This window comes from Falco rusticolus, chromosome 6, assembly GCF_015220075.1.
Source record: "Falco rusticolus isolate bFalRus1 chromosome 6, bFalRus1.pri, whole genome shotgun sequence".
NCBI lineage: Eukaryota > Metazoa > Chordata > Aves > Falconiformes > Falconidae > Falco > Falco rusticolus.
In genome coordinates, this window is record NC_051192.1 from 42528337 (window position 1) to 42554874 (window position 26538).

A 26538-nucleotide genomic window follows, 5' to 3' on the forward strand; every position below is an offset into this window, starting at 1 on the left:
TTTTGTAAAACTGAAGCTTAGTAATAGAAAATTCTTAGAAGTTCTGGTAATAAAAAGGCGTTTCAAAGGATGTCCATCAAGATGACTCAAAGACTGAAAAACACTCTGCAAGTCTAGCGACGAAAAAATCAAGATGCCTCCTCCACAGTGTTTTAGTTGTGAGAATGATTTGCTACAATAATCTTCAGCAATATTTCTTTTTACCCACCTAGTCTGAAGGATTATGGACATGAGTTCACAAGATCTGACCCTCCAGGTTCATTATCTATTCAATGAATATTCTGTGTGCATGCTGGGTATTAAATAAAACCCAGAAAATACTGCAGACTACCATATGTTAATTACTTAAATAATACTGGAGTGGTTCTGTTTTTTAAGAATTTATTTAAATTACTTTATCACACATCAACATAAAAATGTACACTACAGACATAACGCAAATTCTGGCATCATGAATATTTAGGTGCTTTTAAAGCTTTTTTTTCCTGTTGGTTAATTTTGTTTACTGTATTCTATATAAACCTACAGAAATTACTTCATATTTTCTTGATTTTTTTTTTTGCCTTGACAGTAACAGCACTGCTATTTTCTCACCTGCAGTAGTATCACAGCATGTGGGCCTTCAGCAGCAGGAAACTTCATTGTCATGATTTAGCCTACTGCTCCTACAATCTCCTTCTACCCCTCCCCATCCACTTTCTTCCTAGCTAACTAGTTATAGCCTACACACAATCTGCCCTGCTTAAAATCATCCGCTATTAGTGCTCAACTGTCGTCATCACCGTAATGTTCACCGGTCAAAGAAACTTCAGCAATAACTAGGATACAGCCCATTCATTTAGCAGAGCAGGTATAAAATGGTCTCTCCAACACGCAAACTGCATGCCATACATTGGATCTACAATTGAACACAGGGTGATGCAGCTTTTCAATGTACTACTTTCTACTTGAGAATCATTGTGAAAAAGGACTATGAGCAAAGTGGCTTACTCTGCACACTGCAAAGCAGATAACTGTAATTTTTGAGCTGCAAATCTATGGAACAAAACCAAATCCAGCATTTGGGTAAGTCCAATCTTAGAATTTACTACAAAGCTGATAGTCCATGTTTCCACATGGGCTTCCGTAAGTAAAATTTGCTCACAGGTTTTATACCAAATAACAGGATTAAATCAGCCTGTGTGTCATTCTCAGATTACCACATGTAAGGGAAAGTTTCTGAATTAATGGATGCAAGTCACAGGCTCCTCCATTCTCAGGTTGAAAATTGTCATCTGTGACTTCACATCCAGTAATACAAATTGATGGGACCTATATAACAAAACTGCATCAAACTACACACCTTGTGTCCAAATGTAGCATCCTCGGAGGCCAAGACTTCAACCTGAAATTATAAGGAGAAAGATAATTTCAAATTTAGCCACCATCAAGACCCTCTCTCTCCTGAGCACAGCACCACAGTCCAGGCAAAGAGATCTGTAAATGAAGATGCCAGTTTGGGTCAACCCTAGAAAAGAGTAGGACACTCTGAACTAACAGCTGACAAAAGAAATCCTCAAGGGAGGAAACTCCAAAAATATCCCTCAAGGCACAAACAAGGTTTCTTAACTGAAACGACGTGAAAAGTACCTGTCAGTGTCCCAGAATTTACTGTACTATGGCTGAAACACTGTTCTCCATATGGAGTTTTGGCTACACCAAAAAGCTGCCCGAGCACAACACAATCTCCCTGTAAAAACAGGCTGGAAAGATCTGAATCTGAACTCTTCCCCTCCTATTATCTTCTAACCAGGCTGGGTAACCCCTGCACCAGCACCAAGTGGAACAGCCCTGATGGGAAACTGCAGAAGAGGTCTTGCTTGCAGGCTCCTGTCCTGCCTTGAGCATACCAAATTCTTTGATAACAGTAGAACCTGGGGAATAAAAAATCCCCAGGCAAAGGCCAAGACTAGCCGGGTGCAAGATACAGTGAATGTTTGGAAGCTTGAGGAAAGCAAGCTGCTCGGTCATCTAGTGGTGCTTCATATCCAGCTCCTTGCTGGTTGCCACATACCACACAGCTCTAAGAGTTGATGTTCGCTAATGTGGGACAACAGGCAACAGACACACTGATTTTTCATCAGACTCCTTAAAAATACTTCACACTTCAGCACCTGTCACCTGAGAATCTCGGTGCTTTTATGAAATCTAATTAATTAAGCTTCCCAATACACCAGTGAAATAAGAAATGTCATCATCCCAATATACAGGCAGAAGAGAGAGGCAGAAAGAGGTTAAATAATTTCTTAGTAGTCATATGCCAAGCCAGGGACACGCTCAGGAAAATAATCCCAGTTTTCTACTCCCAGGCTCCCAGTTAACAACTAGGAAAGTCTCTATTTCTGTGATTTACATCCTATTTAAAATGCCTACTGCTGCATTGTAATTTATACAACTAGTATAACTATAACTAATGTATCTAATCTCCAGTTTAACTTAAGAAGAGTGAAGGATTTAAAGCAAATCAAGAGGGAAAAAAATGAATGTCAAGTTTCAGCCTGAAGCACGTTATAATGCCAGAGTTATAAACCCCTGAACAAGAGGGTTTATAATGGAAAGGCTGATAAACTAACAATGACGGCAGCACTTAAATATATTTATGTCATGATCTAGCAACATATGGTATCTCTTCATCTCTAAATTAAAAAAGGGAGGGAAAAAAGGGGGGGGGGGAGGGAATAAAGCATTTATAGGAACTAGGAATAAAAGAAGAAAATGAACCTGAAGTTATCCAATTGTGACCTGTCCAGCTGATTAGGAATGGCAGTAAGAGGCTACAAAATAGTATCTCATTCAATAGGAGGTAGAAAAAAAAAAACCCCAAGTAAATAAAATCAATCTAAAATGATATGTATTAGCTACTTATATTAAGCTTCTAATCCTTTAGGCACTTTATAAATATTAAACAATCAGTCCTGGTGAGACTGATAAATATCCATAATATATTTTACAGATGAAGAAACAGACAGAGGGTTAAGTGACTTGCCCAGGGCCAAAAAGAGAATAATCAGCAACTGGATTGGAAGTAACTATGACTGCCTGTCACAATACAGTGCCCTACTCAGATGCTCAAGACTTCTGAAAAAAGTCATTCCAACACCTGAAGCAGTCTGGTTAGGGTTGATGTGGTACCCCCATCTAAACTGTGGATGCTCATTTTTACTAGGCTTACTGTTTTGGTACAACATCCAACTCCTGTAACTAGACAGACCCCAAGTGCAATCTTGTTCAAAACTCACTCAAGTTTTCTCTATCCAGGATTGCGCCAGTCACACCCCCTAGATGTTGCCTCCAGACCCATTAATGTTTATTACTCTGCTACACTAGCTGTGGAGATTCATTAGGAAAACTGGAGCCTTCTCCGTGTCGCTGGGTCCCTTCTCTGACTCTCTCCTTGACCCCAGCAAGGCTGCTGACTGCTTGCCAGCTCCAGTCCACCCTGCCTCCCTCACCCGCTGTTCCCTTCCTCCTCCTCTCCTTCCCAAGCAGTCCCAGCTGTGCTAACGTCCCCAGCGAGCCTGCCCAGAGCTGCCTGCCCTCTGCCCTGCATCCCCCAGTGCTCCCAGCTGCAGGAGCACACTGTGGACGGCACCGAACTCCTGCACTGACCCAGCGCAGATCGCAGAGCGTCCTTTATTCGGGCTCCGCACTGCTCCTCGTCTGCAGAGAGGCCACCTCACCATGCGGGGACCTTCGCTGTAGAGTACAGTGGTACTGCCAACAAATGGGTTGTGCTAATTAAGCTCCCGCTTGCTCAGGGCCAGGAGAATGCTCAAAATTGCCACAGTTTCAAAATATATGAGTTAACATGGCACCACAATCTGCACATTTACAAAATTCAATCCCCCTCCTTTTCACCAAGAAATTGAGAAGAGGAACAAACTGTGACATCACAGAGTAAAGCAGAAGTTTAAGCTGATGTAACGCTTAGTCTCTTTTACATATAGCAATATTTTCTTTTATGCTTAGAAATGTAAGGCTTGCAGAAAGTAAAATGGTTTGGAGCACAGCTATTAGTGTAGATAATAATTCTAATTAAAAAATGCTATTGAACAGGTCTGATAATGCCACTTATGTTTTTCCAAAAGTAATCACACCACTTCTGTGATAAATACTTGTCCTCACCTTGCAGATGATGCAATAAAACATCCTCTGTATTCTTTATTACTACTGTGTTTACCAGTGTACTAGTGTGTTAGTCCATTCACCTCTTTGTATAAAAGGAAGCTAAGATCAGTAAAAGACGAGTAACTGCTGACACCATAATATACACAATATAAAGTACAAGATGTGGGACAATGTGAGGTTTTCCTCATGCTGAGTTAAAAAAAAAAAAAAAAAAAAAGCCAAAATGCATTACAACCTAGGCTGAGAGGACACCCCTCTAGTGGGAATGAGAGTGTACTTCAATCAGCATCCACATTCCCCGAGCAGAAGAGAAAATTTCCTTAAGAATCACGCAAGCATCATCTTTCTTTTAATCAGCTTCAAAATATATCACTTCCATTCCAATAAACAAAAAAAAGCCAAACAAGAGATTCGTTATTGCTTCAAGATAATCAGACATTAATTGAGAACTTCTCATTATATACTTATTTGCAGCAGCTAAACATTCCTATTTTAGTTGTCTGTTCTGACTGTACGTATGTAAATACATTATCTTGGGCAGGGGGGCGTTTTTCTTTTACAGTGAAAAATTCCCTGCATCATTAAAAAAAGCAGACTTGGTTCTTAAATGAAGCACTGTTCATTTCATGTATCTATATATCTATAGAACCGTATCGGATTCAGCAGCTTTCCCCTCTAGGCACTGCTCTGAATCTCTGCTTCAGTCCACTTTCCACTCCTCACAGTAGTGTTATAGCTGAATGGGCCTGTTTGCCCTATATTTTACTTCTGCGTAAAAGCAACTTTTAACCACTGTTCATTGGTGTTTTTTCCAGTTTATCACAAGAATCAAACAGCCTTTTTGCTTCTAATAAGCAATCCGAAACCACACTACAGTATCCTGCAATTCTGGGCTAGAAGGTTATTGTAAGTGGTAAAGGGTAAATGATGGGGTAGTAGTCCAGAGAGCGAGCATTGAACATACATGGTAGATCAATCACATGAGACACAATTAGTGGTTTAAGCAGGAGTATCCCACAGCTGGAGCACACTTGTCCCACCTGGGCAATGTACCCCTCCTGGAGCCTGCTCCCTGCTGCTGGCCCCTGGCCGAGGCACTCCAGGGACCAGGAACTGGGGCTAGCCGAGATGGTGCCAAGTAATCTTCCAGAACCGCTCCAGTATGTGACCAAAATTAATTTCCTACCTCCCTACACAACCTACATGGTCTCCAAAATGGGCGGGTGTGGCCAAGACCACTACTGCTTATATAGTATTCTATAATTTCATAGTAGAATAAATATAATTTTACAGTTTTTTATTTTACAAGATGGAAGAACTCACATATGTGCTCTCATCAGCCTGGAAGGTCCCTGATGAGTAACGTGTGGAGTTACCCTGAAACAAGTCAGGGAGTACCCCGAGTCTCTTTTTGTCAGAAGCAGAGACTTACTCAGTGTTTTTGTTTTGCTTTTCAGTAAAGGACTCGCACAGCTCCAATTTGACAAACAATACTGCATCGCAACCAAGAGACTTACAGTGAATCATGCAGAGAGTAATTTTTACCTCCCTGACAAAGAGAAAAGCTGTTGAAACCTAAGATCAAAACCTTGAGGAGCAATGTTGAACAATACCCTTTTGGAACAGTTGTACAACCTAGTGATCAGATGACACAAGGAATTATTATAATATGGTCTTCTCCAAAGCCATCCTCGGCATGGACTCAGTCCTCAGCTCAGTCCAGCTCCTCATCTCATCAAGACTTGGTTTGAGACAGGATTAGCTGAAACTGAGCAAGAGCCATGGGAAGTGGAATACCATTCACAGGAGAAATTGCAGCTACGCTTCATACCCAGACTGTTATCCAAACAACAGAATATGAGGCAGTAAGTATGCAAGGACAAAATAACTGACTCGCAAAAGACATGGGTCACAGAACTCCTCTCCATCTTTTTTGGGGGCATCTGAAAATAAGCACTAATAATCATTTCTGGTGCATGCTGATTCCTGTATAATATCCTGTTAACACTAATGCTGAAAAGGATCATTGATCTACATTTAACTACCCAGGCAAAAACTCCCAATACAACACACACTTAACGCTGCTCTCAGACTTGGGTCAGAGCTTCTCAGAGTTCATCTAATGGAGCCGCTATTTGCAGCTGGCAGGTGAGGGGGTTACAGCTACTCTGGCAAGGAATGCAGTAGACTGGAGCAGCTCTGATCAAGACAAAATATTCTGTACGGGCACTTGCAGTTTCTGTGGGTCACACAAGAGAATCTGCCCAGCTGGCTGCAAATTTTATAGGCTTCCTATTGTCATTTGTTTGACATTATTATTCTAGGAAAATTATAGCACAGGGCGTCTCTGATACCTAGAGGGTTTTTGCCAACTGCCAGCTTACTCAAAAGGCATGCCTCTGGCCCTTTTAAAATATGCTCAAAACAAAATAAATGTGTATGTTAATACTTGCATTTTGTAATACCTTTGTTTTCCCTGTTCACTAAAGATCCATCACATCAGAAAGGACTCTCTTCCCCACGACAACGAAATCGTAAAAGAATGAGAAAATACTGGTGCTCTCTCCTCAACTACTGCCAAATCACCCTCTTGCCGTTGGGGTGCACTTCTTGCCCAGCTGGGGTAAGACAAACCACATCACACTGCCCAGTCCATAATCACACCGCCTGCTCTTGTAACCCACGTTTGCCCTCCTGACTTACACAGGACTTTGTGGCAGGTGGGGGGAGGCTCCGTAGTCCCAACAACTTATAAATGGGACTCACTAGTCCAGGCGCAGAGCAATGCAAATGTAGCTCCAAGTACTATTTCCACACACCAGTTTTGCTGAGCGGTGTATAGGAAATAGCCTGAGTAGCGTGAAATGCGGAGGACGCTGTAGTGCTTGGTGCAGATATACCCTCATAATCCCTTTCTAGCGCCTATTCTCAGCTTCTAAGGTTTTCCCATCAGCCCACCCACCCACACACCACCAGTTCCGAAATTGTCTCTTTGAAAACGAAGGTGACAGGAAGTTAATCCAGTTTTCATTTTTCAAAGTTCTTAGAAAGTTTATTTCAAAGATGAATATGGCTATAGTCATTCATATCTTCACAAAATCCAGCCTAACTAGCTGTAGTACCTCTGCCCTTTGCCTGCCTTTTAAAGTAATTTAGGATTCAGCAACTGTAGAAGATGGTTGTCCTTCTCAGTGGAGCACGGACAAACCTAGATGACCCACAGGAGTTTCTGGCAATTCCTCAAGGATTTACTGAGGGCGTACACAGCTTTTAACACATGCAGAACTGTAGGCATAAACTTTGGTAACTGCAACAGCCCGCCCTTCTCTTTTTTCCTGCTATCTGCCACCAGTTTTGTTTATTTTTAATGGCAATCATGCATGTACTTCAGGCTGGGGTTCAGCTCTGCAGCAAGCGAGGACTGGGCCCCTTCCCTGGGCAATCCTGGAACAAACACACACCTTTGTTATGACCATGAATCTATGCCTGAAATAAAGGCATGAGAGTCACACTGTATAAACCTCATTAATTACGGATAGCTCAGCCAAATTTTCCTCACATTCTGCACTAAGTCCATCGAGACTTACTTACTCAAGGCTTTTTGGTTAAGTAAATGCCATCTCCTCACAGTTTCACCTGTGCAAAACCTGGATACAATATGACCCAGTTCAGGGCAGTTATTCATTAAATCTGGCATCCACTTTTTCTTGGACTTTACCTTTATTTTGCTTGTTCTTTATAGTATCTGTCACTGATCTCTTAGCTCACCACGTCTAGCAATAATGAAGATCAGTGTTCTAATTTTTGAAGTCACAATTTTTAGCTCCAAAAATACAAATTAAGTAACAAAATTATCTCTCTTTAAATTACAGAATAACTTTGAGTGCTACTTTGTGTTAAAAAGGTTTGAGAAAATGTTTCAAGAAACTATGCTGCAGCTCAAATTGCTTATTAATTCTCCTCATTCTCCTTATTAGCATGTACAGACAACAGTGGCTCAAGGACGCACCTCGCTGAAGCAGCTCTGTACTTGGTCAGCCAGTGTTCAAGATAAAACACAATGATGCCTCATGTTCTTAAAAGCTGTTTAGTGGAACAGATCTGTCATGCTCATATTTTTAAACTTTTTCTTAAATGCTAATGCTTTTGGGGATGCTGATTTACAACTATATCATTCACATCTTCGGCATTGTGCCCAACACACATGGTTGGACGTGCTATTGACTAACCTGCTGCTGGTTTAGCCTCCCATTGCAAATATTTTGCAAAATCCTGGGAACAAGGCCAATCCCCCAGAAGAAAAAAAATTAAGACTCTCGATATTAGCTAACTAAAAGCAATAACTGTCAGCCTTGTGCGATGTAATACTTACAACAGAATTACACATATTAGAAGCAACTTGGGAGAAAAGAAGTTGTGCGCTATGGGGCAGTTCCTGTAACCTCAAAAAGACATAAAGGTAAAAACACATTTAGGTCTTGCACCAGGAAACAACTGCCACAAATCCCAGATAAACTGACATTTGGGATTCCGTACATCTCTGCTCAGCGCATGTTCAGTGCAGGGGAACCTGAGACCTACCTGTGAGCACGCTCCCATCCCTTCCAATTCTGTGGTAACTTAATGCTCCATATGTACCATATACACAGCTGATCAGCAGCGAATTCGTGACTGTAACATGTTCATCTGCACCATATACACAGCTGATCAGCAGCAAATTCATAACTGTAACATGTTCATCTGCTCTTGTCATTAGGAGATGAAGCAGGTAAGACACACATATATATATATACAGACATACACATGCACCTGTTTTTTTTCCTCTGTAAACGTGTATTCATCATCCAAATTCTTCAGTATTTTTCTATCATACTGTTTTTCATATATATAGGCAAAGATGTGTAACATACAATTACTTCTTTCACACCAGAACACAGCATGAAACACAGTAACTGCACTGAAAATTAGCTTTTGATATTTATTTGTTTGACAATGTGGAGATCAAAATGATTGTTGTACTTAGACCGAAATCTCAGAGCAGTCGCTATTTAATTTCCCTTAAGAAAAAAAAGAGTGTTAGATATTATAAAAACAAAATTCCAACCTTTCATCCTCATGCATTCTAGTATGTGGGAAATCCTGAAAAACTGTCATTATACCATGTGACATAAGCAGTGACAATTACTGCCACCGGTAAGCCTTTTATTTAGGTATTGTGTCTGCGTCTTCTCTAATCCATTTGTAATTCTTACTCTCTTGTTCCAACACCATGATTTCATCATTTCATTTCCCCATTTCCAAGACTGGGAATCATAAAACCTTGTCGACCAAAGTCCAAGGCAAAGTGTTTCTACACCTGCTGCCTTTGTGCACTATCACACCGTTAGGCTGTGAGGAGGCTGTAAGGGGGGTCTTGCTACAGAAACACCGAAAAACGTTAAACCTGCAGCCCTCTACTTGTAGGGCTGGAGGTTCTCACTGCCACAGCTCAGCAACCCAAGGGGCCACCTGAACACCCCAACGGCCCCTCCCTTTCAGACAAAGCTGCGTTGCTTATTGTAAATACAAGATGCCACCCACCAGTACCTCGAGGATGGTACTGAACAGCTGCAGTGCCATAATGCTTTTAAATAATCCAGAAAGTTCCAGAAAGGCATGTTTTAAAGCCACCCTCACCAGCAGGGAGTTTTTTTGCTGCTTAAGGCCGCAACTGCAGAGTACTCCCCTGCTCCCTTTTCCTACTTCTCTACATAATTACAGCCCATACCACCTGTAAAAGTGAAAACAAATACAGTCCTAGCTAAAACTGCACTTCTTAACAATCCTGCCTAAAAGAAGTCAAACAATTTGCAGCAAAAACTGATGACAAGTGACCAAGGACAAAATCTTTACAGAAACAAAGCTTCAAGTTTCAACTCTACACCATTCTGTCAGCAGCTTTCTTATTTAATTGAGCCCGTATACAACCAACATCAAAGATACTAAGCTATTTTGTGCTGAAAATCTTGGAAGCATGTTAGGAAGAGGTGGCAAACAGAAAGGATCTGTCAAAGGTAACATGTATCAAGGGCACCAAGCACTGTGAAGGCAGCGTTAATTATCTATGCTGAAAAAGAAAAGGTGTTTGAAAAACAGAAACTGTTTTCAAAAGGTTCAACATATTCCTATTGTGTTCAGGAGAAAAAGCTTCCTGCACCTTAGACAACATTATTTTGGGTATGTGGGTTAAAAAGATTTTTTTAGGCAAGGAGGCACACAATGTAGGGAGCACTCTGTTTCAGAAACAGGGTTTAACTTAAAAGCTTTACTGTGTCTCACAATCAATTCCAAACATAAATTGCATTATTTATTCCTACTTTTAATGGAATGGATAACTTACACAACCTAGCTGAATCTGAAATATAACAGGAAAAAAACAACACCATTTTGAGCACCTTTCACAATCTCCACAGTACTTTCAACTCCTGCTCTACAAGGACTGTTTCATTTTTCCTTTTGCTTTATCTGAAAAAAGTGGTACTTTTTGCGAATAAAACACCAGTAAGCAAAAAAGTCACACCAAGGCAAAATTTATCACCAGAAGACCTACCCTACATACAGCTTATGTCCTTATTAACTTTTTTTCTAGATTGTAGGTGGTTCTACTCGCTCACAACCGAGTTCTGAGTCAGGAGAAGAAAGTGATTCTTTATTACATCTATGCTCCCCCATCTCTACCTTCCCTCATAGGACTGATGTATCAGGATTTTCTAAAGCATGATTTTCAGAAAACCGGTTCACACAAAAACGACCCTTTTCAACTTCAATGGGGAAAAAAATATCAGAACAGATCAGAAAGGAGATGAACAATTAAATGCAAGGAAAGCCTACACCTCTATAAGAAAAAAGAAAAAAAAAAAGACAAAAAAAGACTGAAATTTATCTCTCTGAAGAGAATTAAACATATTAAATGTGTATCTGATATTGCATACTCAGCTAAATTAATGTTGCCATAGCAGCGTGATATGATCAACAACAGAACCACAGTGGTCCATGCAACTGTAAATTACATGGGGAAATGGCCTAAGCAATTGCCAGCAGGGGTGTAACAGGCTCTCAGAACCTGGTCTCTACCTTCCCAACTAGATAGAAAACTCTGCCTGACACCCCCTTCTCCCATTATCAGCATCATGCCATACACAGAGGGTGGCTAATACTGATAATATCTGGGCAATTCACTTGTCAGATCCAGAGCACAGATTTGGAAGGGATGATTTGCACAACAAAGTATCAACACACCTGGCCGAATAGCCAAACAGGAGGAATCCCCTGGGTAATGTTCTGTATTTCATACCTTAACTTGAAAAGGTAAATCTGTGGAACAAGAGTCAGTTGAACTACATGATTTTTGCCAATGACCTGATCTTTTCTCTTGAATATTTTTAGGATCACCTCTCCATGAGGTTCAAAGATTGATAAGCACTCGTGACTGGATTAACTGCTTTAAATATTATTCAGATGTCACAGCTGGCCAGTTTTTTGACCCTTCTGGTATCAGGATTTAAAGAGTTTACTGGGAAAGAACAAGTGCTCCAGTCAGCACCTAACTCCTCCACCTCTTCCAGCTCACAACAGCAATACACCTCAGAACTGAAGGAAAGCTGGCACTCAAATCTAGTCCAGCTTTACAATGAACATTTAAAGGGGGTAGGTAAAAATAAAAACATTCCTAGGAGTCACTTCCATCCAAACTAGGGCACATAATAATTAAAGCCTAGATAAACTGACAAAGTGTTAGTGTTTTTTTGCGTTTTACTAGAGTCCTCTATCCACTGTAATAGAGAAAAGTGAACACAAGCCCTAAAAATATGTCCTCTAAACCCACGTTCCCTGATTCGCATGCACCTTCGCATACAGGAATCAAACAATCAGGTTTCTCAAATGCTTGAACTAGTCACGCAAATTGGGACTTTTGCTCACCCAAGCAAGTGCACAATGTACGATATTGCAGACCGCTTCAGCATTTCACTTTTTTGCTATACCCGTAAACAAAAAACAACCAAAAAAGTAAGTCCAAGTTCTTCCAAAGTTAAATTCTAGCTCACTTATAAAAGCTTGATTAATTGCAGAATCCTGGCTTCAGAATTCAATTACATGTTAGAATATTAAAAATTCTAGAGTCCATAAACAATGACTATAAAACTGCTTATAGCATTTTTAGTATTTTATTTTAATACTGCAATATGAACTATAAATGTTCTTTCCCCCCCCCTTTCTTCTTGTTTGTTTGCTGCAGTTTCTTCATGCAAACAGAACAAGAATGACACTCGGGGAAAGAGGAGAGGAGAAAGGTATGGCAGGCTATTGACACGTCACCTCCTCACAAACTCTGATTCTTCATTGTGCTCTATGCCTGTTATGTGAATTTTATTCTGGGTCTATAAGGGTGCTTCTGGATAATTACAGGATACAAGCTAGCGTTTTTTTCCCAGTCTGTCTCAATTTCAAAGCCCCCTATTCATGCTTTTATTATTATTCAAAGTAAAATAGCAAAACAAATCAATTGCTAACAGCCTTGTGCAGTTTTCTAAACTTAGCATTTCTGTACCGTGGTGTGCATATAAGGTAATATTCAGTGCAGCAGTACATCTTCAGGCACGAGAACCTGGTATAAATCCTCAACTTCAATGACCATTTTTGTAAGGATTTCTTCTTTATGCACATACATATTGCATGGTTAGCCTAAAAAAGAGGATACAGCAAGTACCCGAATAAAGATTTTTCTTGTAACTTTTCCTGAAGAACTAAACCTCAGCATTCACCCTGTTTTCCAATTACAGTATCTGCACCAATTATAACAGTAAGCTGGCAACCCTGGAGACTGTTTTTTATACTCATTTTAAGCTCATTTTACTCAGAATGTAAAGAAAGACTTGAACTGCAATCTCAAAGGTGAAAGGCCAGAGTTTTAATTTCTGAACTGTGCAGCCCTGGCAGGTCTTTTCAACACTTAAATGTTTTGTAGAGTCCATTTTGTTTCTGTATTTATTTCTACTAAGGTTCCCCTTCTCCCTTAAAACAAAGACCATATCACTGTACTTACAAGGAAGCCAGCCACAGACAGGTTTTGCTGCAACTCATTTGTTATGTCTCACTCTGAGTTTACAAACAGCTGTCCCATACATCTCCACTGGATACAATTTTAGGCTAGACAGGGGAAACCCACATTACTGCTGCCCGAACAACATAAACACAGGAAGATTTTCAATCAATCATTTCATTAATAGGAACATGCCTAATATAAGGGGAGGGTGTTTTGGAAGAAAGCCTATTTCAGAGCCTGAAACAGTCTAATTGCGCGGTATTGTTCTTGTGCTAGGCAGGGCTATGGAACGACACTCTCACAAACCAGATTTTGGTGCTGTGGTAGATTTCAATAAAATAAGCCTTGTTTCTCCAACACAAGTGGCTTTCAAGACCACTGACAACTTCGAATTAAATGGTAAACAGACGAAGTAAGACTTGCACAGCGCTGGCATTCATCTCTGCTTTGATACAATCAGGCCAGTGCCCACACAACTGTATTTCTAGCATGACCATTATTTCTGGTTTTCTTCAAGTTGTTTTACCTGGGAAACAGCGTTAAACACAGCAGTTACTAACACATTAATTACTTTCTCTTGTTCTCCTCTGTGCCAGCCTGTTGTCTGTCCCCAAACACATAAATGTCTAGAAATAAACTGCTTCTAATGCAGACATTTCAATGTTGTCATGTTTTTAGAGGAAAACAATACAGCCTCCCTTCTCGTGTTTGGAGCATCCACACACTAACGCCTCAAAAAAGGAAAAAAAAAACACCCCGAACACTGCAAGGCTTTTTTTTTCAGGGGGGAGGAAGGGGAAGAAGCTATTCTTTGGTCCTCATTTTATGTTTTATTCCTCAGTAATAGCTGTCCCTTCATCAAAACGCTCAATTTACAATCATGATCTCAGAGCAACTTTTACCAGTGGGTGTCAGTGTAACAGTGTAATGATATAATGGGGGGAGGACAGGGAGAAAACATGTGAAAAAACAAAGATTAAGTTTTATTTTCAAATGTCATATTTCTATTAGAAGTGAAGAAGGAAGATGTTTCCTCTCAGAACCTATTCCACTGAAGATTTATTCTGCAAATATTCTCTAACTTTGCACGTGTGTGTGTGTGTTAACGTGCCCAAAATAATTAATTTCCACTTTTGTTTTCCAGACCTATGTATGTTCTGTGCGCATACACGTACACACACGAACACAGACAGGCAGTAAATGTCTGGTATATAAACCTTTTCCATCGTTTTGACAAAGCGAGACTGTCTCTTTAATTTAAATTTCACAGTGAACAGTTAAGAGGCTCTGTGGACCCCAACTTATTAACCTGTGCCAATTTAACCAGTTATTACTCAAGAGGTTCAAAAACCTAAAAATAGGTGTTAATCTGTGCAGAGTGACAGCAACTAATCAGTACCTGCCCTGTCACAACTTCTGTCCCTCCTACTCATTAAAAGGGGGAGACACAACAGCACACGGGGAGGGCAAAAGCAGAGTCCCATGGTGGGGTTTTGTTGGTTTATTTTTTTTTTATTTGCTTTTGTCCTTTTGGAAAGAAAGAAAAAAGTATATTTGGTATAGTTCAATTTGAAAACTTGTTTCCGTACTAGCCAGCAATGGCTTCCTGAAATCAAGAACTGCTTGAACATCTACCAAATCATTCTGTCGAAGTGACAAAATCCTTCATTTTTACTTGCCATAAAAATAAAGAAGCTTTAAAAACACTGGCCCTAGCTTCGAGTCTAATTAGACGAATCTGAAGTTTTAAACATGTATTTTCAAATGTTGTTACATTAATTAATAACATGGTTTGGAGTCTCTCCCCACCAAAGCAACAAAGGTATGTGCGTATGCCTGCGCAGGTACGTCCTCTGCTTTGCTTGCTTGTTTCCCTTGAGTCAGCTGGTCCTGCGCATTGGAGATAACCCCAACAGTTACAGGCTCACATACTCAGCTGCCTTTTATTAATATAAACAGAATTATATGGTGGGTGAAAAGCAGCCCAAATTGCAGATGAGAGATTACAGGCTGCTGTGGCTACGGGGACAACTGTAGCTCTGCCCCTAAAACCATACCCTAGAAAAGGGGATTTAAAAAAAAAAAAAAAAAAAAAAGGCAGTTGGGCCAGCTCCTAACTAAACTGTCGAATAAAAATAAGCACTCAAGCAGGTTAGGTCTTTCCGTATGTAACTCGCACTGTCCAGGATATGCCTGATTTTGTTAAATATTTTTTCCGAGTAAGCCATCACGGGCAGATTTGCAGGAAGTACCAAAATAATGTAAAACAATTCAGTAAAGCCATTGTCAAGGAAGTAAACAACACTGCGTCGGCTGGGGATGGCGGGGGGCGGGGGGGGCTTTGCGAGCCTCGTCTGTACGTGGCTGGAAAGGGGAAAAAAAAGGAAAGAAAAAAGCCCCCGAAAGAGCTTTCCCGCCCGGCGGGCCGTGGCGGACGGCGGGGAAACAAATGGCCGCGGCGTGCCGGGCCCGCGCCGCCGCCCTGCGCCCCGCTCCCGCAGCTGCGCCCGCGCCCCGCCGCGCGCCAATGGCGGCCCGCGCGCCCCTCCCCCGCCGCCGCGCGCCCAGACCTGTTTTTGTCTGCTTCAGCAGCAGCGCTCCAGCCCGCCCGGCTTCCTCCCCCCCGCCCCCCCCCGGCCTGATTTTCCATCCCTTTTCAACCATCATCCACTCATTTTAATTACGCAGAACGAGTTGCAACTCATCCAGCCTGAAAGTTACATTAAAAAGAGAGAGAGAGAGAGTGGGGAAAGAGGCCGGGGAAAAAAAAAAAAAGAGAAACAGAGAAAAAGCAGTTGAGGGTGGAGTTACAGCCGGCGAGGGCATGACAAACAACGCTCCCTGCCTCACAGTAAATTTTAATGCAACGTTTTATTTTAAGCTTTCTCCAAGGTCAGCAGAAACTGTCCCCTCCGTGTTTCTCCCACTCTCCAAGTCCTCTCAGAACAAGATCAGTATCTTTGGTGCCTATCCCTTTAACACACGACCTAAAAAAGGAAAAGATAAAAACGAAAATAGAGAAGGCCCGAAGGCCCAGCAGACCCCCGCCCCCAGCCCCGCAGGCAGGGGCGAGGCTGGCCTGTGAGGAGCGGGCTCCTCTCCACGAGTTTCCAAGTTTCCATATTTAGGCCGCCTCCAGGTTTCGCTGCTCTTTAAGCCACTCTGAAGAATTAAACAAGGGCCACTAAAAGCTGGGGAGGGAGCGGCGAGGGGGAAGGGCGGCCTTCGGCAAGGAGAAGCCGCCTGCCATTTGCCTCGGCCCCGTCCTCCGAGGGGAGGGTGTTTGCCCTCAGCACGCAATCCTCCTCAGCATTTATGTGGATTTACAAAGGCACATCTGTGCGTGTTGGAGGGCCAGCCTGACGTGTTTTCTGCTCGCAGCAGCTGCGGTTTCTGAGGAAACAAGGCTGATTTTCTAGTCAGGCTGGAAGGGCGCTTTTTCCTCCCCCCCCACCCCCCACCCCCAAGCGCCTACGTGCGGGGGAGGGGGAGCGGGAACGGCGGGGGGAGGCGAGGAGAGTCCGCGCCGCAGCGGAGCCTCCGGAGCCGGCGGGGGAGGGGCGGGCCGGGCCGGGCCGCGCGGGGCCTGCCGGGAAGCTGCTGGGGCTCGCTCTCCCGAGGCGGCTCTCGGTGTCGCAATCCCTTCCCGTCGGTCCTGGCTTGGCCGTTTTTAATGCCACCTTTGTAGTGGCGCGGCTGTTGCGTGAGGGCTCAAACTGTAAAGGGGCGCCTCGCATGGTTGGCCAAAAATCCCGTTTATTCCTCCAGTTCGGAAAGAAAAAAACCCCACACCCCACACACCCCCGCTTCACAAAGTCCTCGCACTTTTCGGTCCTGCGGGGTCGATTTTTGCACTTTCCCCTCTGCGGCCATCCCCTTCTGCCTCCCCACCGCCCTCCGAGGGGGCTGGCTCCTCGAAGGTTAAACAGTTAATTTAAACCCACTCCCAATTATTTCAATCGACGGCAGATTTCCAACGCGATAACATTTTGCAGGGGATGAGCGCATCTGAGCGGGAGGCTGTCCTCCCTCACGTTTCCCAAGTCCCTTTTCAAAAACCCGGCCCTGGCAACCAAGAAAAATAGATAAATTCCCGTGCCGATGAATGATTAACTCCGGCGCTGACACGCAGGCCAGGCCGGCGAGCGGCGGCGGCGGGGGAGGAGGGCGGGGGCGGACCGCGAGGGGCCCGCGCGGGGAGGCGGCAGCGACCGGCCGCCCCCTCAGCCCCCGCCCGGCCGCAGGGGCCCCGCACACACACTCGGCTGGGCCTTGCTACACACGGCTGGGCCCCGCACACACACACGCACACACTCGGCTGGGCCTTGCTACACAAGGCTGGGCCCCGCACACACACACGCACACACACGGCTGGGCCCCGCGCACACACACGGCTGGGCCTTGCTACACACGGCTGGGCCCCGCACACACACACGCACACACACGGCTGGGCCTTGCTACACACGGCTGGGCCCCGCACACACACACGCACACACACGGCTGGGCCCTGCTACACACGGCTGGGCCCCGCACACACACACGCACACACACGGCTGGGCCTTGCTACACACGGCTGGGCCCCACACACACACACGCACACGCACACACACAGCTGGGCCCCGCACACACACACACGCACAGATATGGCTGCGCCCCACACACGCGCGTGCACACACACACAAAGACACATGGCTGGGCCTTGCTACACACGGCTGGCCCTCCACATGCGCGCACACACACACGGCTGGGCCCCGCACACGCGCGCGCGCGCACACACACAAAGACACATGGCTGGGCCTTGCTACACACGGCTGGGCACCGCACGCACGCAGTCTCACACACACACACACACACACACACACACACACGTGCATACACAGGGCTGGGCCTTGCTACACACAGCTGGGCCCCGCACGCACGTGCACCCGAACACACACACACACACAGACACACACAGAGCTGGGCCTTGCTACACACAGCGGGGCCCTCACGTCCAGTTGGTGTAAGGCCTGCACTACCTGCAGCGTCAAAAAGACGCGGAAGTTCATTAAACTTAAAAGGCCGCCAAGCAAACCCCAGAGCCAACAAGGACACGCCTGGCAAGATCAAATGTTCCAAGTTAAAACAGAGCACAGCCTTTCAGCTCCCCTGTTCCACCCACCCCCAATAAAAGCCCCTAATAACTAGAAATTAAAGGCACGGTGGACACAACACAAGGCAGAGGGTGGGAACTACTGTTTCTGACAAGGACGGGAAGAAGAAAAAGGAGACCAGATAAAATGCACTCGGTAACACTTCTAAGCTCGGTAAATAAAATACTAATTGACTGTAATAGGCAAAGGTGAAGGATAAAAGAAACATTTCTGCTTTGTTCTGATACTAAAAAGTGTCAGATAAAACTTTAATCCCTTGTAGCTGTTATATTTTTAAAATGTCCAAACATTTTCCTGTGCATGCACCATAACAACCTAATTTTACTGATGTTGAGCACTTGAAATCACCATAGACAAGGATTGATTCAGAGGTATAAAAGCTAGTGTTAAAATTTTTTCAGACTCGACTGCCTACTATTAGGTGCCTATGTTCATATTTAGTCACTGAAATAATTGGCCTAATTTTCAGAAGTTATAAGCACTCACATTTTCAATTAATTTCACATCTCTGAAAATTAGGCCATTATGTATCTAAATTTGACCCAGGTTTTAAAATTCTGGTTGTATCTTTGAAACAGAACAAAATCAAGCGGTTACAACCAAATACTGCCATAACTACTTAACACTAAATATGGAGAGACTAGAAAGGGAAAATATATTTATTGGGCAGTGGTATGTAGTGCTACTACAGAAGCTTTGTGACAACTGCATTAAAAATATTCAAAGCTCTATCTGAATATGATACTTAGATTGGTTCCAGTTATTGCTGTGGAAAAGATTAATATAAACAACCACCCCAACAGAAAACAAAGCCCACATTTACAAATTGTCAGGACTGACCCAAAACATGTGGCCGTATTAATCACACTTAATGCACATTTTCCCACAAAGGAATTCAAAGGGGGAAAAAATCCCCAACAAACTAAACCCAAAACAAAACACCTCTGCTTTAAAGAGGAGAAAAGGCAAACTGGGTAAGGGCTGCATGTGCATAGATACCTCATTGAATCTAATTTAAATGTTATTTCTAACTGTACAAGGGCTGGTTTTCCCACAATTTGTAATGAACTCTTCTGTAAGTTTGAGCAAGGCACAGGGGTGGCTCTGCAGAATAATACTAGAAATAGGAAAAAAATTATTGAGAAACACCAAAAATAATCATGTTTCTTGCCTTCTGCCAGAACTGGAGTCAGTTCTACCAAGTGGAGGCACTCAAAAATCGTGTGTTTGGGCTTAAAACAAGGGGAAAAAAGCTTTACAAAACATAAAACTTTTAGGAAACAACTTTGGATTCTTTTTAAACATCTTCTAGTTTGTGAACCTATAGTAGGGTACTTAGATCACTATTCTCACATCCCTCCCCCTCCATTTTACAAGAGCTAAAAAATGCCCCCCTACAAGCACTGGAATGTGGAGGCCGAAGGGGTTTGTTGTTGTTGTTTCGTTTTCTTAAGTTATCCAAGAAACAAAAATCCGATCCCTGTTCCATCCTCATCTCCCCTTCCCCTCTACCGTCCCATGACAACCCTGAAGCAAACACCCAAGTCAAAAGGCGGAGGGAGCAGGCGGCCAGGCTTCCCAGAGGAGGTAGGCTTCTTTCTGCCTCTGCCTCACCCCCAGACCCGGCAGCAGCAACAATCCCTTCTGCTGCTTGTTCACCAAAAAAAAAAAAAAAAAAAATAAAAAATGAACCCAGTGCCCTGCTGCAGGAATCATTAGGTATGATCTTTAGCTTAATCTAGGTCCTTGAAGCAGGGAAAAACCAACTGCAGTGGCTTTGAAAGTACCAGAGCTCCTCGTTGTTAGCAGGCCTCGTAGGCATATAGATTGCAGGAGACAATTTAATGGGTTTCTTCCCGGTATCCTGTCCCAGCCCTACCGCATTCGGGGAACGTGGCAAGCAAGGGCGAGATGTGCACTGCGTTCGGGGTAGCCAACATAAAGTAAAATTTCTAGCCATGATCATGTAGTTCTCAAATGATTTGAGATTTAACAAAGTTGAAATCCTTAGAGGAACCTAAGGGTTACCTTGACCTGTTAAATTGTTTGAAAAACCCAAATTATCTCATCATATTACCTCATGGTAGTTAACTTGCTAAGAATGCTGCTCTTTGATGACAAGACCTTAAAGGCACAATGCAGAATCTCAACCACTGTCCTTGCTTTCCCCATAATGGCTTGGGGGGCCCTATATAGGAATGATGATCTGTCACTTTGTATGCCTCTGCAGGCTCTCGAAGGCTATCGCAACTAATGGTCTGTGTTAAAGGCCAGGGGGGAAGGAAGAAAAAAACCCACAAAAAACCCCCACCAAAACTTCAGGAACTGAAAAGACATGGAGGAAGAAAAATCTAGTAAGCTTCTCTGGTGTAGAGAGGAAAAACCACATGTAAATGGCCACCATCTTTGGAAAAGAACACCTGCACTTTATCAGTACTTTAATATGGACAAAGTATAAATTCAGACAGAATGACTTGTAAGCAGCAGATGTGACTTTAAATAAGACAGAAGATCCTTTTTTCAGCCTTGGACTATTTGGGCAGTAAAAACAACTGAAAAATCATGCAACTCTAGCTCACATACAGAAAGCAAATGATCTGTTTATACTTGGAAAAAAACCTCAAACATCTAATATGTAGGTTATATTGGCTTATGACCTTTTCAAATGAAAATACTAATGCTTTGTACGTATGATTTTCTAGAACTGCCAACAAGACCATTATGAGATACAAAGCATAAAAAACAAATGCCATCCCTTTCAGTACCTGTTTAAAAAGAAAGTGACCCCAATTCCTTGAAAACAAGCTTTCCAAAACTCTAGAAAAGCAAGAACAGTCCCCTTGCTAGTAACGAAATCTCCATTTCCAAATCTTCCATGATCCAATAGCAACATTTAACACACACAATCACAAAGCTCTGAAACATGCTTTTAAAAAGTTCTAAGACAGCCTGTACTGCCTCACAGGAATTATTCAGATCTCTTTCCATGCTGTGGAACTAACGCTTGAAAGGGAAAATAACGTATACATGCATAAATATTTGATATACTGGTCCAATCCTCTTAAAAACGTATGAAAATATAGAAAATGTGAAGGAACCAACCCAGATGAATGCCTGCATGATTAGATGAGTGCTGCCTTCCATTCCCTTCCTTTTACCGCTAAATGAAATTGTCATTAGCAGAGTGTCAGTCCCAATATCATCAACTTAATAAATCAAGATTGAAACAGGAGACTAAGCCAGTTAATGCAGTCCTCCAAATGCAATCCATATCAGAAGAAAACTGAAAGGCACGGTGCTGCTTGTAGAGGAGGAACTAATAACTAACAGACCAGACAACAATTCTTGAGGAAAAAAAGCAAAGATAACTTGTTTCACAGTACAGAATATGCAAAACCTATATCTGATAAAGTTATAGGTAAAGAAACATGAGAACAATACAGAAACAGGTTATTTACAATTCAGTTTAAGTATCTCAAAACTCTTCAGTAATGAATGATCAGGAGATGAGCAGTAGATAGGTTAGGCAGGCAGAGCCTTTGGAGCACTTTTAAGAAGCTAATATTGAGATGAATTGGCACTGCTTCTGGATATTTCCCTTTTTCTCCCCAATGTGAATGGCTGCCATCACCACTGTTCACATGGGGGTGGGAAACACCCCCAAAACAGAAACAATTTACTTGCTGATCACACCAATCCCACTGTAAGCAGGGAAAATCCCCACATAGACTACAGATTCCCTAACAAGGTTTCCTCTGAAAAGCAACCCATTATAGCAGATGTGAACATAAGTGAGAATCTGTGGTCATTGGAGGATGTTGAGTCTTCTTCAGGGACTGGAAAACTCTGATTGTTTTAATACTATACAAAAGCCAGGCACCCAAATCAATACGAGGAAAGCCAAAGAAGTTTCAGCTTAGTGATTCAACAACCTACTGAAGTGCTCATCTTCTATCATGCTTCAAGAGATTTACAAATGGAACTCTACATGCTTTAAAGCACAACGGGAACCATTTCTGAAACAAGAAACTGGTAACAAAGCTAATGTATTCCACCAGAATTAAACATCCATCATTACATTTTCCACAACCTTTCATAAACATGGCTTTTATTTGAAAATGTCCAAGCATAAAATTCTTCAATAATTGTTTTTAACCATATTTTACAGTTATAGGTAAATACTGTCTATGTGTACATTCTCACAGAAAGCCCAAGAATTTTATTTTCTCAGCAGTATCTGCAGAGGAGGGAGACAAACATGACCCCTTCCATGTGCCCTGCATACGGCTACAATCAGTGGTGTGTGTTCCCTCCCCTTCAGTTCCCAACCTGAGAATTTTTTTCTAAGGGACTCCAAGGAGATGGCTAACAGGATGGTTTGTGAAAACATCGGAGAATAACGCACCTTAGAGGCAGAATGGCTACAAGTAAATAACCTTTCCATCTCCTTTAAATGCCTCTCCATGTGAGCTCCAAACTGTACTTTCCACAAAATACCATTTACCTAAAGGAAGATTCCAGAGTCCATGGGAGATCGAAGCTCTGCTCTCCCCAAACCGGCATCAATCAGCCAGGCTCCAGCAGGGTGCAAAGCTTGGTAAACATATGAAAAAAACCCTCTAGGTATTATGTTGAAAAAAGCTTGAGAAAGAAAATATGCTGCCATTGCCCGAGCTATGGCGATGCTTGCCTGGGTTAAGACATGCCTTCCACTTTCCTAACTGACCCTCACTGCATCACTTAAGTAGTGACAGTCTCTGCATTGAGAGCACCAGGCACTTAGAGTTTCTAGTCACAGATCCACAAAGCTGAGTGAGTCGTCCTAATAGCTAGTGTGTGTGTGTGTGTGTGTCTTGATCACAAAACCTGTAAGACCTAAAAGGAAACTTCAAGTCCTTAGAGGAGAACATGAGCAGATAAGCTGTGGAGACTCAAGTGGAGTTCTGACGTGGTCTCTGGGGAAAACTCAGCTTGTGTCCTGGAAATTACCTTGTCCTGAGAAGTACTTAATGGTCCACCGCAAGGCCCTGGATCGCTCCCTTCCTTTTGGCCAAGATTATACAGACATGAAGACAACTATCAGCTCCTCCGTAAAAATACAGAGAGGGTAGGTGGACACTGGCTGTAACAGAGGAGTAATGGAGAAGGTAAGGCAGATACTGACATTTCACTGAAGGACCTACTCCTCAGCCAGTGAAGAGATTGCAGGGATCCCTCAGCAATCTCCAGAGGGTGGGGTGAATTAGCACCGAGAAAACCTCTACTTGTGAGTTCCAGGCAGAGGAGGAAAGCAAGTGCAACCTGAGCAAATTTAACAGAGGCCCAGTTCTTTTCAGCTCAAGCAAGTAATCCAGAATACTGGGCAGAGCAACCTGAAACAGGGTCATGTTTGTTTTGTTCCTCTGCAGATACTGCTGAGGAAATAAAATTTTCTGGCTTTCTGTGCTTGCATATGGGTTCGCTCAGAATTTCAGCCACCCACCAAGCTGAAAAATGTAGTTTATTTGGCTATATACATCCATTTAAGATATATTCCTAATCTTCAGTGATTTGTAATTCAAGACTTGCTGAACCAGAGGTCACACATCTTTGTACTAAATAGCATTTGATGGAGTTTTCTTCCACTGATTTGTCCAATCTTTATTTTGAACCCACGTATTTTTTTGGCATCTGCAACATCCTGCAGCAAAGATATCTACAGCTTAACTTGGTTCTTTCTGTTTACTTTCAGCATGCTATGTTGCTTTGGAAGAGACAGAGGTGGGACTGGACTTCACAGATATTTCTGCAATGGCACCTGAAGATAGGGCTTGCAGTGCACATTTGGTCCTAGAACGCAAGAACATGAACGGGAGTCCTAAAGCGCTCCATGTTCTTCCCTCAGAAACGTCCCTTGTAAGCCAATAACCCAAATACTGATATTGATATGCCCCCTCAGCACATATCTTTTATATATAATATATATATATATATATAAAAATAATGATACCTTTTATAAGCAGGGTACCTGTTCCTGTGCAGATATTCGCTGGGATCAGAGGATTCTGGGTGGAGCACAGTTCCGGCGCCCATCACTTGTTTCTGTTACTGAGCTGGGCCAAAGCAACAATTGCCAATGCTGAAACTGTCACCCTGACACTTTGGGGCTACTATTACAAGCTAACAGAGCCCAAAACAGGTACCAAGAAATTGGGGGAGGGGTGTGAAGACTACACTCTTTATTGGACAGTCTATGTCCAGGAAGCCTCTCACTGAAAAGTCAGCCTTTCAGTCTTGGAAAGCACAGTTTGAAAGGTTAAGTCACTTTGGCATTTGAGATGAAACAACTATCTTACCTTTTGCCTTCGGAGAAGGAATGAATAACTGCTAGAACTGATTACATCGACTAACTCACACTTGCCTTACCAGAGCAAGAATATTTGTTGGGAATACCTTGGTTAAACAGGCACTAATTGACTAAGTGCAAAACACAATTTACTTTGACTGTTTAAATCATGGTATTTCCCAGAATTTGAATTGAGCGTTATTCCTAAGGTAAGGTAAATATCTCTTAAAAGTATTACCAAAATTTTGGAATGACTGCCAGTATTTCATTCCTTTACAAAACACCTTTTTCAGAGGGAAAACAAAGTAACTCAGAGAAAATTAAGCCATTAACATCATCTTAAAAAGGAAAAGTAAAAATATGCACAGGTTGATCAGTCCTATCCATTGAGTGGTGCTGTATAAAAAAATAAGTTGTTATGAACAGTCAACAAAGATTATTTTTATTTGAACTTCACTCCCCCATCCCAGTTATACTTTTATCAAGAGTAACTGCAATACATTTTTAATTTGATAGGTCAAATTAAATGGGAAGTAAAGAAAACTTGCTGTGGCTCTATCTGGTGTTGCTTGTCTTTCAGGAGGCTTGCTGAATATGAAGACAATTAATTTAATCTAATCCTATTTTAACGGGGTAAAATAACTATTGGAATATAGGGCCAGACTTCTTGGGCTAATAATGAAGACAAGCTCTTCAAAACAGGAGCAAAATACAAGACAACTTACTACAGAAACGGTGTTAATTCAAATCCAACTATGACAGCTCAGAGCTATCAGGCAGATGTCTTCTCACCTCCACAGGATTAGCATCTGTGTGTGTGTCTATATATATGCATATAAAAATAATTTCTTAATGCATTTCTTTAACAGAACCTACCATTCAAAGCACTTCACAAGTTGGAGGATATTTTAGGCAGGGAAGGATGATGACTACAAAGGTGAGGGAGATTTACATTAAATTTGGGTTTGGTCTCAGAAACTACCTTTCAGTGGAAAATCATCTCTGTTCTACAGGGCACATAATTTACTTGCCTTCACAAAAGGCAGCTGACACTAACATTACAAATAAAGGCTCAGTCTCAATTACAGGAATTAACTCCATTTGGCCTGGCTGGATTTTGTTCCCTAGCCTTGCTGCACCCATGTCTCAATGCAAATTCTGAGCTCAGTCAGAACACAAATGGTAGCAAATGTTAGGTTATTGGTAAAATAGCTTTCTTTATGTAAACACACACACACATGCAGTTCTCCTCAACAGACCTCAGTTAACGCGATGTACAAACCTTCGCTTTTCAAGAGCTAAAACTTGTGTTGCCTCTCTCAGTACAAACCGAGTGAGGCCACGTTACCTTACTGAAAAACCATCCAGACCTCCATCGCACAAAGGCAAAATCTCAAAACCACAAGTGAGCAAAATGAGATCCACAGAGTTCTACAATGGAGAGAGAACATCTTTAGTAACAAGCTGTAGCCTGCAAAGTGTGCATCCCCACTGCACCTCCACAGCATGAAAAATTAGGAGAGCTGCACTGGATCTGCTGCATTTTAGAAAAATTAGGAAATAAACACCATGCTTTCTATAGAGTTTGTATGTTATGGCCTTAATGTGAATCTGTGTAAAAGCAGATTTTCTTTGCATAATAGAGGAAAAAGCATTATTTCCAACTAATCAAAAAGACCCAGATCCTATAATCCACTCAGTTTTCAGTCATAAATACAGGAAAACTAATTTTCACAATCATTCACAAAAGCTGTTGATGTTTAAAGTAAGTGGTATTTTCGCAGTGAGATGCAACACATTAATGTTATTAA

At 42.4% G+C, this 26538-nt stretch overlaps 1 protein-coding gene across 10 annotated transcripts in view; it reads right to left on the reverse strand.

Moving 5' to 3' along the window:
• Positions 1-26538, reverse strand: part of ARID1B (AT-rich interaction domain 1B) — a 335724-nt gene that overhangs the window by 146632 nt on the left and 162554 nt on the right. For 6 of the 10 annotated variants that reach the window (XM_037392401.1, XM_037392399.1, XM_037392405.1 and 3 more), the window contains exon 5: positions 1343-1384. The exons of the other annotated variants lie outside the window; for them this stretch is intronic. In XM_037392401.1, the coding sequence (XP_037248298.1) occupies positions 1343-1384 (42 nt within the window). The remainder of the gene's footprint in view (positions 1-1342; positions 1385-26538) is intronic. 10 annotated transcript variants of the gene reach the window in all.